This window comes from Myotis myotis, unplaced genomic scaffold (assembly GCF_014108235.1).
Source record: "Myotis myotis isolate mMyoMyo1 unplaced genomic scaffold, mMyoMyo1.p scaffold_m19_p_5, whole genome shotgun sequence".
Lineage (NCBI taxonomy): Eukaryota > Metazoa > Chordata > Mammalia > Chiroptera > Vespertilionidae > Myotis > Myotis myotis.
The window spans coordinates 91,480,158-91,494,804 of NW_023416357.1; the positions used below are offsets into that span (position 1 = coordinate 91,480,158).

General features: G+C 45.8%; 1 protein-coding gene across 4 annotated transcripts in view; it reads right to left on the bottom strand.

Annotated features, from left to right (window-relative positions):
* Positions 1-839: 839 nt before the first annotated feature.
* Positions 840-14,647, bottom strand: part of BFAR (bifunctional apoptosis regulator) — a 32,783-nt gene continuing 18,975 nt past the window's right edge. For all 4 annotated transcript variants that reach the window (XM_036309598.1, XM_036309600.1, XM_036309599.1 and 1 more), the window contains exons 6-8: positions 5,958-6,131; positions 4,028-4,230; positions 840-2,345 (exon numbers count right to left, since the gene is read on the bottom strand). In XM_036309598.1, the coding sequence (XP_036165491.1) occupies positions 2,153-2,345; positions 4,028-4,230; positions 5,958-6,131 (570 nt within the window). In that variant the 3' untranslated portion in view covers positions 840-2,152. The remainder of the gene's footprint in view (positions 2,346-4,027; positions 4,231-5,957; positions 6,132-14,647) is intronic.

The following is a 14,647-nucleotide window of genomic DNA, read 5'->3' on the forward strand; positions in this document are numbered from 1 at the left end:
GCTCTAACCACAGAACAAAACTGGCCAGGGCTGAAAATCCCATTTTAAATAGGTATTACGTACCAGTTTATAAATTGCTAACTTTAGAGTATTGGTGATTTCCTATTTTGAGCAATTATTCATGTGTTGGCGATTCTTTGAATAAATCCGCCAAATCCCACTGCCCCTTTTCATTATCCCTTAACTCAGATTTGCAGAAATGGAATTCTTACATCAAAGGGTCTGAATATTTTAAATGGACACCCTCTGTTGATGCATGTAAACCTGCTGATTGAGAAGGTCTGAGGGAGGAGAGGCAGCTGTGGCCCTGGCTCTGAAGTACTTGTCCTTCCTGCTGACAATTAGTGACAGTCCAGCCCAGCCCATTTGCTCTAGGCCAGGTCTCCTTTGCTCTCCCCTGAACAGATGTGGATGGCACCCTCTTTGAAGCAGAATATGGGGAGTGGGTAGGGGACACTGGTCTAGGAGTCTGGCAATCTGTAGTCCAGCCTGGGTCCTGCTCCACTAGTGCCACCCAGTCTCCATCCATCTCTTTATCTGGAAAAAATAGTAACCCCTCAAGGCAGGAGACCAGGGATGTGAAAATCCTGCACTGTCCCCAAGCTTGCAGTGCCGCGTGTCTCTGGCAAGCCATGGGTGTTAAGCAGGTAAAGTCAGGGAATCCTGGGGCCTGATGAGCAAACACAGGAGGAAGAAAACACTTTCCTTTCACTTAAGATACTTTAGGGTGAGTCCTTGGCTCAATGTTCCCATCAGGCAGGGAGACGTCAGCATGACTAGTAGGTTGTATTGAGCAATTCAGATCTTCATGTTTTCTAAACAATTTTTTTCTACAGAAGTTTTGTCTTTATAAAAAATATTTTATTTTTATTTCAACTCATTTTTTAAACTTTCAGATGCAAAGTTTGAGTGAAATCTTCAAAGATACAAAGTATTAATGAATGTTTCATGGAGTCACAAAGAAACCCTTTGGATGCAAATTTATCTCTGCGAGGCCCATCATGGATCATATTAGAATGAAATAAGAGGCATAGTTTATCTCATTCATATTTACAATTACAGCACTTGGTGTAATTACACTTGCTGTTTTATACATCAAAACAAGATGATAGAGATTATACAGTGTGAGGTCAATGTGTAAAATGCTTCATTAAACAAAAGGACTCTCCTGGATTTTGGGTTAAATTATCCAAAACAAAGCAAACCCCAAAACAAAACCATTTTTTAAATCCTCACCCAAGGATATGCTTTTAAAAAAATTTTTTTTAAACTGATTTTAGAGAAGGGAGAGAAACATCAATGTGAGCAAAACATTGATTGGTTGCCTCCTGTACAGGCCCAGACTGGGACTTGAATCTGCAACCTTCTGATGAACAGGATGACGTTCCAACCGAGCCACCTGGCCAGTGCCAAGGCAATTCTAAGTGGCACTGAGGCAGCACAGCCTGATACCCACCTCTGTTACCCTGACATCCCACTCAATCCCCCCATTCAGAGAAAGGGATCCAAACTTTCAATGATTAGTAGAAACAGGGTGAGTGTAACCATCATTCTAGTCTCAAACTGCATCTTTTAGATATTTAACTCTTCAACTTCTTAGCAACTCTTCAATAAAACAATTGTCTACTGAATTTTGGTTTTTCCTCTGTATTTTTTTGAGTGCAACTGTCTATGCCTATGACAAAGTCTTCTCCCATTTTCCTAAACTTGACTTAGAGGACAGGCCTGGCCCCAATAAGCCGGATCTTGGGCTGAGTCTCAGAACTCCAACTTGCCCTGGGAGCTTTTGTCAGTCACTGAGGTTAGGACTGCTGATGTGGCAGCCTTCTGATGTCGCCCACACCACATCCTCTGAGGACCCTGGTTCCTTGCAAGCTGTAGTGGACGGGGCCTCCCAAGTTCCTGTGAGCAAGGAGGGTAGGTGGGAGGTGCTGCTGTGCCGGCCTGGCTCTGGGATGTCAGTCCCTGCTGCCACAATGACCAAGGCAGAGGGAGAGAGGACCTGGTTGTAGGCTTTGACAGAGAAAGCAGCACCTTGTTTACTAGGGAAAGAAAATAGGAAGTTGTGCACTCCCAACCCCTCTTCACTCAAGCATCAAAGCTCAGACGTCAGGGAGGCTGGAGGAGTCCCTCAGAGCGTGGGCAGTGCCACTCAAAAAACTTGGGTTTCCAGCCGTCGGACTTCCTTGACCACAAGATCAATGTTAATAATTGGGTTAAAGTACAGGGCCCAGTAAAATAAACAGTTGCAAACAAACTGAGGAATGAGGGGCCAGAACATGGCCACAAAAAGCCCCTGTGTTGATACTTTCCAAAAATGGCTCCACATCCTCTGAGGCACAGTCCTGAAAGAGAAGGGAAGCATTTGAGAGGTGGAATAGTGCTGGCAATTCTAAAGACAACACCACAGTGCTCAGGCTTTGGTTGTCTCCTAGTGCAGAGTCAGGTGGCCTGGCTGCAGAGACCTTGTTTTCTGTCCTCACTGCCTGAGACACAGCGTTGCCTGACTAATCCATCTTCAACTCCCAGGACACAGTCTAGAGAGTCTAGAGACCGTACCCTTTTATGTAATGATGTTTACTTTGAATTTATATTAGTTCACACAAACACTCCATCCATGCTTTTGTTCCGGCCCTCCGGTCCAGTTTAAGAACCCATTGTGGCCCTCGAGTCAAAAAGTTTGCCCACCCCTGCTCTAGACGGTGCTTCCCCAGGGCACTATCTACACCAGGTCAGGCATCCCCATTTCAGCCCCAACTCCACCTGCTTCATCGCTGTGTCTCATTTGTATATATTTAATATACATATTTTCTCTGTGAGGCTGTAGACTTTCAGAGTAAAGACTGTCTTCGTTACCAAAAAATCTGCAGTGCCGAGAAGAAAGCCAGGGGCAGAGAAGGGGCTCAATTAACTGTACATGAAGAAAGGAGTTCACTGAATTGAAATAAATGAGGGAGATTCTTATCAGGTTCTCAGAATTATTTATAAGGCTGCTCCTTATTGATGAAGCCAAGACTTGTGAGTTATAGAGGGCATTTCAGAGTTCAAGGGTACTGTGGTAATGTTACTTCTGTCTGACAAGCAGCCATTCCCTTCTTCTAACAACACCTTCTGTTTTCCTTTGGGGTGCCTCCCTCCCGTATTCTTTTCCATGTGGTCTGGGTGTGGCTGAAGCCCCTGCTGGGGAGATGAGTACATGCTCTGAGCCTGGACAAGGAGAGCCCCATATACCCCTGCACCAAGTGATGGGTTCAGGTGAGCACGTGACCCAGGCTGGGCCAATCAGAGTAAAGGCACGTGAGCCCTGAGACTCATGAGTACTATAGGGAAAGAAGTGCTCTCCTTCCACAAGGTGCTAAGCTGCTCCCATCTACAGCTGGAGTGACCCAAGGCCCCCACTTAAAGAGAGCTGCCTAAGGCTGAACAGGAAAGAGCAGCGTTGCAAAAGGGAGACAGTGGGTTCGGATGGTAGCATTTAGGTCTCTGCATTCAGCTATGTGGGAAGCCTTAACTGGGTATTTCGCTTTTTAGGAAAGCCAATTTAGATTGGTTTCTGTCACTTCACTTGCAACCAAGAGTACTAAGTCAGTGACCATCTAGTCCAATTCTCATTTTACGCATTAATCCAAAGCCCTTATTACTGTTCCAGTGGCAGCAGAGCAGGATTAGAACTCATGCCCACAGGATTTCTCACCAGATCTCTTTATGCTTTACGATAATTGTTTTTTTTAATAAAGCACCTTCATTTTCCCACTTGTTTATCCCCTAATTATTAAAATCTTTCATGTACAGCCTCCACTCCCAGGAATTATATGGTAGGGTACATGGGATAAGATATATGGAGAAACACTTTAACAATGAGCACCATGAAAACCTCTCCACCCTGCTACCACAAAGTAACTTTTCCTATTTGCTGCTTAAGTAGGTGTTTCAAAACCAGAACACGAGGAGTCTTTGTGTCTAATACTTTAGACATCTTTTCCAGTCCCCAGTGCTCCAACCATATCCAATATAAAAACACACTTACTTCAGTTCACTTCTTGACCAGATCCTCCAAAAGGAGAATAATTCCAGAACCGACAGTAACATGGCATTGACGATGAGAAACCGAGACGTCCAATAATGGACTTCCAGCCAGTCCCAAGCAAATTCAGCAATCAGCTGGTACGGAAGGAAGGAGTATTTGACAAGGAATTCTCTCCACTGCTTCCATGTGGGCTCTCTAAGATCCTTTAAAAATAACACACAAATAAAAATACAAAAAATTATGAAGATTGACGTTTATACAAAATATAATATTGTAGTTATTCCAGTGAGTTTTACATTTATTAAAACACACACACACACACACACACACACACACACACACCCAAACCATCTAAAATGAAATTTCCATCAACTCACCTTGTAATAATTAATCTTACATTGCCTAAATATTACCAAAGAGGTTGAACTGAGATGCTTGTTACATAATTCTAGAAGTTCAGAAGCAAAAAAATTCTAATCGTGAGTTATAAAAAATGGGGTTGATATAAATTGAAATTAACCAGTTTTATAATTTCATCATCACTGCATGTGTACCTCAGTTTCCTAAATTCAACATCTTAGCTGTGGTAGAAAGTTAACAAGTCATGGAAAAATTTAACACAAACCTTGGAAAAATAATTTTTGGGAAAATAAAAACTTTGATTACAGATATTAGCAGATAATTAACAAAAGTATTTAACTAATTCATAGGCATCCAGAAGTTAATGGAAGTTCAGTAAGACTGTGCAATGAGTATTCCAAGAAACAAGTTAGCCTGATGCACAGGCAGGGGTTGCCGGGGGTTGTTAAAATGGAAAGGTCAGATGGGTTTCTAAGCTCCAGTCCAGCAAGGGCAGGTAACAGCTGGAAAGTGGATGGAGAAACATTGTGCAAAGGGGCTCATCAGCAGGCTTTGAACGATATCCAAGGCTGAAGTCAGGTAGGAGACTTGCCTAAAATGTTTTAAAAAGGATATTAGGAGATTTAGGAATTCTATTTCAACATTTGTGGGTGTGGATCATAAATGACAATTCCTATATCCATGTGACTTTTTGATGTAAACAGATCAGAGGGATTTCCCCAAGAGCAGCAATGCAAAGGACAATATACCCTCAAAAAACCAACTAGACAGAAGAAATCACGTAGTCAATGGGATCCACCAATAACTCTGAAGGATCCATGGGTCAAGCTGAAGAAACAAGAGCCATGATGGGCAACCATTTCAGGTTAAAAGAGGACTCCTATCAGTGAGCTGGACGCTGCCTTACTGTTATGGCCAATAGGACAAATACTACCCCTGTCTGTGGTAACACAAGTAATCATTCATCCTTTGGGGATCCTATTGAAAGACAGATTCCCAAGCTAGCAGACTCACAAATCTAACCCTCGGGCAATCTGGACCTATCCTATCTTGTATAATAAAAGAAATGCTGGTTTTCCCCGCTAAACATTTCAAGTCCAGAGGGTAGCCCCTCTTGCTATGCAATATGGGAAACAAAATAGGCTTCTTGGGGTGGAAAAGGTCCTTTTTAAAAAATGCTCACCCAAAGTCACTTTTTGCATTAATTTTTTAGAGAGAGTGGGGGGGGGATGTGGAGGAGAGAGAGAGAGAAAACATCGATCTGAGAGAGACACATCTATCGGTTGTCCCGCAGGCACCCTGACCCTGGATCAAGCCTGCAACGAAGGTGCCCTTGTCTGGGAATCGAGCCCTCGACCCTTTGGTTCTCATGGGCTTATGCTCCCACCACTTAGCCAAACCAGCCAGGGCAAAAGCCCCTTCTTTGTTTTCTTTTGCAGGGGATCTCCTTGCAAAATCCAAATGAAAGCTGAAGTTGTTAACTCTTCATGACAAGCTACAGCCATGTCTCCAGTTCTGCACCACACTGAGAAATGGTGGAATAATTTCATTCAAGGCACTGCAGACCTACCAGAAGTTTGGTGAAGATGTCCTCCTCAGAGCTGTCTTCTTGCAGAGGACAGATGGTGTGGATGAAGGGTAGGAAGGTGTCTGTGTAGTCAAACAGGTAGAGGTACAGCAGACCAAGTCTGGGGGAACTCCTGAGGGCATACAGCAGGAACAGGGACCTGCCTGGGTTCACAGCCTGCAGAAAATAGTGAGCACAAGGTCATGGTACAACCATGGCAGCCAGTCCCCACCTATGCTCTGTCTGCAACCTCACGCCCCTTGCCATCAGCCATTTTTTGCGTGGTTTGCATAAACAATGAATGAATGAATGGAGAGAAGAGGCTACGTTATATAAAGACCCAACCTCTCTCCACAGCTAGGGAAGGGAGGGGGGATGAGAAGCATACTCCGAGGCACTACTAGTAGAACACAACCTTTTTAGAAAGCAATTCTGCAAAATGTATCACTCTTTTAAAAAATATATATATTTTATTGATTTCAGAGAGGAAGGGAGATAGAGAGAGAGATAGAAACATCCATGATGAGAGAGAATCATTGGTCAGCTGCCTCTTGCACGTCCCCTACTGGAAAATAAGCGCACAACCTGGGCATGTGCCCTTGACCGGAATTGAACCTGAGACCCTTCAGTCCACAGGCTGTCCCTCTATCTACTGAGCCAAAGAGCAAGGGCCAAAGTGCATCACTCTTTTAAAAAAAAAATTTTTTTTTAATTGATTTCAGAGAGGAAGGAAGAGGAAGAGAGAAAGATAGAAACATCAATGATTAGAGAGAATCATGGATCGGCTGCCTCCCACACGCCCCCTACAGGGGATTGAGTCGGCAACCTGGGCAAGTACCCTTGACGGGAATCGAACCTGGGACCCTTCAGTCTTCAGGCCGATGCTGTATCCACTAAGCCAAACTGGCCAGGGCAAAGTGCATCACTCTTAAAAATGTTTTAATTTAACCAATTTATTAGTAGGCACTACTTAACAAACATAGTCTGAAGTGAAGAAGGTCTTATGTACAGAATGCTTAGCATTGCATTGTGTATGACAGAGAAAAAATAAAATATGCAACCTAAGTAATAAAGTTCCAGTAGATATTTAACCATTGAAAAATGAATATGAAAAGTTTTGGAGAATGCTCATGAACAATGTTAGGTGAAAAAAATATTCAAAGATGTGTAGCAATCTGATCTCAATGGTATCTGCACCATGAAAGCAAGGCCTTGTTCAGGGCTGAGATCCTTTTCCTAGTGGAGCACCTGGGTCACACCACTTGTCAATAAACATTTGCGGAATGAATACACACAAAAGAACTGTTTAAATTATGCACAGAAAATTTTCTAGAATAAAACAGAGCAAAATGCAATGTTAACTCTGTCTGAATCTCAGGATTGTGGCAATTTATTTTCATTTTATTTACTTTTGTAAACTTTGCTACAATGAAGTGTACTCATATTTTTCCTGATTGTAAAAGTAACTAAAATAATTCAACTTACTTTATGCTACTAAGAATCAAACAAAACGGGCAAAAGATATGAATGGACACATCACCAAAGAAAATGTAAGGATGGCAAATAAGCATATTAACACTCGGTCGACCAGTCATCATGATGTGCACTGACCACCAGGGGGCAGATGCTCAATGCAGGAGCTGTCCCCTGGTGGTCAGTGCGCTCCCACAGCCAACCTCCCGCGACCCCCTCATCCCCCACCAAGAGGCCCTGATTGCCAGCTAGGTCAAGGGACTCTACCTGTGTATAAATTCATGCACTGGGCCTCTAGTGCTTTAATAAATTCTCAGGATTAGGGGTGTGGGGAGGGTGTGAGGGGGGACAGATGAAATAAGAATACCCATGAGTCAATACATGTTGAATTTGCATATGAATAAACTCTTCCCTCTATTTTTGTTTATACATAAAGTTTTCTATAATAAAAGGTTACTTTAAAAAGGAACAACTTGTGAAATGGCTGATTCCAGATTTGGGTACGGAAAGGTACAAGAGTAACTTGAACATCTTGCCAGTGAGAAAGGAAAAGTATCAAAGACTAATGAGGTCATGTTAAAAGGATTCACTAGCAAGCACATTATTCTTCAATTCAAAAGTTAAATTTAAAAAACAAACTCAGAAAATAATTTGAGGAGCCTTCTCCTCAAAAAAGATGGAACAATATGAGCATCAATTAGTATAATTACTGACATGTATTCAAACATATCAAGAATGTTAAAATCTTCAGTTAATGCTCCTAAAGAAAGAAATTGGTCACCTTGGAGATTAATAGGGAGTCAAATCATTCTTCTGAAACTGCTAAATAAAGGGAAAGAATCAAACACTTAATCTGACTTTCTGGTCTAAACTGTTCTTAGGGTAATCAAAATGGTTGTTGAGGGAAATCCCCCCCCCCCCCCCCCCCCCGCTTTTTTTTCCAGATGTATTTCAGCTAACAAATGAAGAAAAATGAGCTCTGGCCAGGTGGCTCAGTTGGTTGGTACTTCGTCCCATACAACAAAAGGTTTCAGTTTGATTCCTGGTTAGGGACATACGTAGGTTGCTGGTTCAGTCCCAGTCGGGGCAACGAATCTCTCTCTCTCTCTCCCTCAAAAAAAAAAAAAAATCAATAAAATGATATCCTTAATGAGGATTAAAAAAGAAGAAGAAATGAGAGAATTACGGTATCGCCATTTTGCAACCCTTAATGAACAATGAATCTAAACCAGGGGTCCTCAAACTACGGCCTGCGGGCCACATGCAAATACAAATATTGTATTTGTTCCCGTTTTGTTTTTTTACTTCAAAATAAGATATGTGCAGTGTGCATAGGAATTTGTTCATAGTTTTTTTTTAAACTATAGTCTGGCCCTCCAACGGTCTGAGGGACAGTGAACTGGCCCCCTGTTTAAAAAGTTTGAGGACCCCTGAATTCTAAACAATCAATGGTCACAGTGGCTGTAACCATAGAAAAGAGACAACTGAACATTATAAACATTATTAGAGGCCCGATGCACGAAATTTGTGCATGGGTAGGGTCCCTAGGCCTGGCCTGCGATCAGGGCTGATCTTCTGCAGCTGCCAGCATCTGGCCCCTCCCCCCGCTACCAGTCGTCCTCTGTGTGTGGGGCAACTGGTAGGGTGATCTGGGCCCCGCTCACTTGCACCCACCTTGGCCTGGCGCCACCCACGTCCACTGCCACCCACCCCTGGTTCCCTGTTCCCCCTCAGGCGTTCGGAGCCTGCTGGCTGTGGGGGAGAGACTGAGAGGTTGGCTGGCAGGCCCCAATCAGGCAATCAGGGCCTGTGGGGTGGGGGCAGCTTCTGCTTTAAGGGTCTGCCCCCTGGTGGTCAAAGCATGTCATAGCAACCGGTCGTTCCGCTGTCCGGTCATTTTGCATTTATTTATATATATATATATACACACATACATACACACACACACACACACACACATACATACATACATGCCTCTTAATGGAAGAAAACACCATTACCTATGAGGTAGTCTTGCCAAATATGAAACTGAAACCAAAGCAAGCTCTAGATCAGTGGTTCTCAACCTTCCTAATGCCATGACCCTTTAATACAGTTCCTCATGTTGTGGTGACCCCCAATTTCATTGTTACAAATTGAACATAATTAAAGCATAGTGATTAATCACAAAAACAATATGTAATTATATATGTGTTTTCTGATGGTCTTAGGCGACCCCTGTGAAAGGGTCGTTCGACCCCTAAAGGGGTTGCGACTCACAGGTTGAGAACTGCTGTTCTAGATCAAACTACTAGAGTACAGGATATGTAAGGGACAAAGGAACCTATTGGGTGACAACACAGAAAGACAACCAGCAAAATTCAAGATGTGGGAAAACTACAGGACAAGTTATTTGGTTTCTTCAACAAATAAATACAGAGTAACAAAAACAAGGAGGAGGACCTATAGACTAAGAGACTTAGGAGACATAACAACCAAAAGTGGACTTTGTTTGGATCCTGTTTGGAACAAATCTACTGGGGGAAAAAATGATGTGGGATGTTTGAATACTGACAAGTGATAATATATAGAGAATTATTTTAGGGGGTACAATGGTGGTTGTCTGGTATTCGCTGGCACCCTGCCCCGGGGCGAAAGGACCCCCTCCCTCTCTTGGGCCAGTGAGAAGCTGACCTGTCCACACTGACGTCTGGAAACCACCCCACCCCGGTGAAAAATCTCTGCCGGACAAACGGCTCCGGAAAATGACCAAACCGCAGGACAGACTGCAGGTTTCACCTGACCGTGGAAAGCCCCGACTGCCACCAGTTTCGGCCAGCAACAATTGCCTCAGAAAAGTATAAAACCTTGCCCCTGCCCAGGTTGGGCGCAGCTTCTCCGGCTCCCCTCTCTGAGCCGGTGAACCCGCCCGTGTGCTCCCAATAAAGCCTGTTTAATCTGGTCTCTTTTTGGACTCACGGTTTTTCCTTGCGGTGGCGTAAAACCTAAGATTTGGTGCCGAAACCCGGGAGTGGGTCTCGGACTCGGACGATCCTCGCCCCGGTCTCCTCTTACGACCTGGGAAGCAGTGGGCAGCGGCAGCTCGCCCGGGCTAACTCCCAGACTCTGAGGTGCCGGGGTCCGAGTCGATTGGCAGGTCCAGCTCACTTCCCCGGTCTGCCGCCCCGGACCTCGGCCTGGACTTCCCCCGGACTCCATCTCCAGTAAGTCACACGGGAAACCTCCCTCCCTTTCCTTCCTGCTCTCCGAGATCCGTCCGGAGCCTCTCGTCCTAAGTCGCGGCCGTGCCGAGAGAACTCCTCCGCCCTCAGAGGGCCACTGTCCGGTCTCTTTGAGGACAAAGGAGACGTCCTTGGTCCTCTTCAGACCCCAACCCAGAACCGGGACTCTGTACCAATCGGTGGGACGCCTCCCTTGGTGCTTTGTCTCTAATCTCGGGGAGCGGGAAACCCCTCAACTATGGGAGTCTCAGAGTCCAGACCGGATCCTAAGACACCTCTAGGGTGTCTCCTTAAAAATTTTTCCAAATTGGGGTACACTCAGACACTCAAGGCCAAACGCTTAATTTCTCTCTCACAACAACAATGGCCTCAATATCCTCTAGATAACCAGTCCCGCTGGCCCCCAACTGGCACCTTTGACTTTAATGTTCTAACAGACTTAGATAATTACTGCCGGCGCACGGGCAAAGATTCTGAGGTCCCCTACGTCCAGGCTTTTTGGGACATACGTTCCCACCCCGACCTCTGTTCTCCCTGTTCAACCCGTACCTCATTGACCTCCTCTCCTCTCCTCCTCCTTACCGTCCCCCTGACCGAGCCGGTCGTCCCCCGACTTCTCCTGTCGTCCCCGAAACCCGCTCTGTCCCTTCTCCTCCCCCGGAATCCCCGGCTCAGGAACCCGAACCTCAACCGTCCTCGCTCTCCTCTCCGGTTGCCTCTCATACCCGCTCACATTCTTCAACCCCGGCCCCTCTTTGCCCCCTCCGCGAGGTAGTGGGGGCCGAAGGTCTGGTCCGGGTTCATGTCCCCTTCTCACTCCAAGATCTCTCCCAAATTGAGAAACGCCTAGGATCGTTCTCAGCTGATCCAACCTCATATATAAAAGAATTTCGATACTTAACTCAGACATATGATTTAACCTGGCATGATGTACATGTCCTCCTTTCATCCTCCCTCACCCCGGATGAGCGCGAACGTACCATCGCCGCGGCTCGACACCAGGCTGACCGGGACCATGAAGTAGATCCCACTGTCCCCATAGGAGAGCAGGCTGTTCCCCGGGAGGATCCTTTATGGAATTACCAGACTGGGCAAGGCTCTAACATCCCTAACCGTAACACCCTGCTAAGATACCTCCTCAGAGGGATGGATGCTGTCTCCAATAAAGTAGTAAACTATGATAAATTAAGAGAAATCACCCAACAAGCTAATGAAAACCCTGCCCTTTTTCTTAACCGCCTTCAAGAAGCCCTCATAAAATTCACCCGTCTTGACCCTAGCTCCTCCAATGGGGCTACTGTCCTGGCCTCACACTTTATTTCCCAATCTGCTCCCGATATCAGAAAGAAACTCAAAAAGGTTGAGGAGGGCCCTGAAACCCCCATACAGGACCTGGTAAAAATGGCCTTTAAAGTCTTTAATGCCCGGGAGGAGACGGCAGAAGCCGCCCGACAGGAGCGGCTCCGTGAGAAGGTATCCCTTCAGACCCAGGCTCTGGTGGCGGCTCTGCGGCCGGCAGGGGAACCGGGTCGGCGCCAGCCCTCAAAGGGTGGGTTCCGATCCCCACCAGGGGCATGCTTCAAATGTGGTAAAGAAGGCCACTGGGCTAAATCGTGCCCCCAGCCCCGGCCGCCAACAAAGCCCTGTCCTCTGTGCAAACGCTCTGGGCACTGGAAGTCGGACTGTCCGACCCTGGCTCGGCCCTCTACATCTCCATGTGGGGGGCTTGAGAACCAGGTATACCCAGCAATGGAGCTCCTCGGGCTGGCGGACGAATGAAGTAGCCCTGGCTCCACGACTCCGGTGACCCTCGCCAAGCCCAGGGTAGTTCTCCAGGTAGCGGGTAAGTCTATCTCCTTTTTGGTAGACACGGGGGCTACCTACTCGGTCCTCCCCTCTCATTTGGGCCTTAGTATTCCTTCCCAGATCTCAGTTACGGGGATAGATGGGCCCCCCTCAACCCCCAGGCAAACAACTCCTTTAGCCTGCCAGTTCCAAGACCGCCTTTTTTCACACTCCTTCCTCATTATCCCAACTTGCCCTGTCCCCCTACTGGGGCGGGATATTTTAACTAAACTCCACGCATCCATAACCTTCTCCTCCTCGGACCACCCCCTCATAGCTGTTCTCCTGGACTATATGTCCGACGCCCCCTCCCCTCCTTCACACCCTCTTCTACCCGAAGTAAACCCTGGGGTCTGGAATACTGAAACTCCCTCTGTGGCCAGGCATCATATACCAGCCCTTGTAAAACTGAAAATTCCTCATTCCTATCCTAACCGCCCCCAGTTCCCCATCTCTCGCACTCACCGGATGGGACTTAGCCCCATAATCACCAAGCTAAAAACCCAGGGGCTCCTCATTCCCATCAACTCCCCCTGTAACTCCCCCATCCTCCCAGTTAAAAAACCCAACGGGCAGTATAGACTGGTTCAGGACCTCTGCATAATCAATTCGGCTGTAATCCCTATCTCTCCAGTCGTCCCCAACCCCTATACCCTCCTCTCACATATACCTCCCTCTCCAGATGATCACATCGTCCTCTTATCCCATCATAGAGTCCGGAATGTCTGGTATTCGCTGGCACCCTGCCCCGGGGCGAAAGGACCCCCTCCCTCTCTTGGGCCAGTGAGAAGCTGACCTGTCCACACTGACGTCTGGAAACCACCCCACCCCGGTGAAAAATCTCTGCCGGACAAACGGCTCCGGAAAATGACCAAACCACAGGACAGACTGCAGGTTTCACCTGACCATGGAAAGCCCCGACTGCCACCAGTTTCGGCCAGCAACAATTGCCTCAGAAAAGTATAAAACCTTGCCCCTGCCCAGGTTGGGCGCGGCTTCTCCGGCTCCCCTCTCTGAGCCGGTGAACCCGCCCGTGTGCTCCCAATAAAGCCTGTTTAATCTGGTCTCTTTTTGGACTCACGGTTTTTCCTTACAGCGGCGTAAAACCTAAGAGTGGTATTTTAGTTATTTTTTTTTTAGGCTTCATCTTGTTTTATTCTTTTTCCCCCCTTTTATAATTGAATTTATTGGAGTGATAATGGTTAATAAAATTATATAGGTTTCAGGCGTACAATTCTATACTACATCATCTGTATATTGTATTGTGTATTCAACTCCCCAAGTCAAGTCTTTAAAGGGCTCCTTACAGAACCTAGAGAAGAACCTAGACACAGAACCTAGACACAGAACCTAGACACAGAACCTACACAGAACCTAGACACAGAAACTACACAGAACCTAGAGACAGAAGAACTTCGCTGAAGAGAACATGGCAAAAGATCCTGGACAGAGCCTGGCTACAGAACTTGGTTGGAGAACCTAGACAGAACCTGGCTGAAGAACCCGGCTACAGAACCTGGCGACCGAACCTGGCTGGAGAACCTAGTGAGAGAACATGGCTACAGAACCTGGCTGGAGATCTTAGACAGAACTTGGCTGGAGAACTGACTACAGAACCTAGCTGGAGACCCTGACAAGAGAACCTGGCTATGATGATCACCTGAAAAAATAAATAAATAAATAAAGGGCTCCTTAAGGGGTAAATCGTCTCAGATTTTCAAAATAATCTTTAGGTGGGGGTATTATTGAAATAAACATGGCCCTGGTATGGACAGATGGCAGGTTTTTTTTTATCTTGCTTTTGGGTATGTTTGAAATTTCCCATACTAATAGTTTCTAGAAAAATCTAACTTCTAAAAATAACTTTGTGTCCTAACTTAGGTGAGACATAGACATATATGGGGATACTTTATTCTAAAGTATTGTTTCCAAACATTTTTTCATTATTACCCCTTAAGAAGCCCATAAAAGACATTATTTTTCATGAACTCCCCCACCCCACGCCCATGAATTGTTAATACCACATAAACATATACAGTTAATACAGAAATGAGAATAATCTCAGTGTACACCAACAGGAAAATGCATACATTGTCACAAACTTGTGCAATGGAAACCTGCCCACAAAGAAAACGAATGAACGGGAGCCACAGA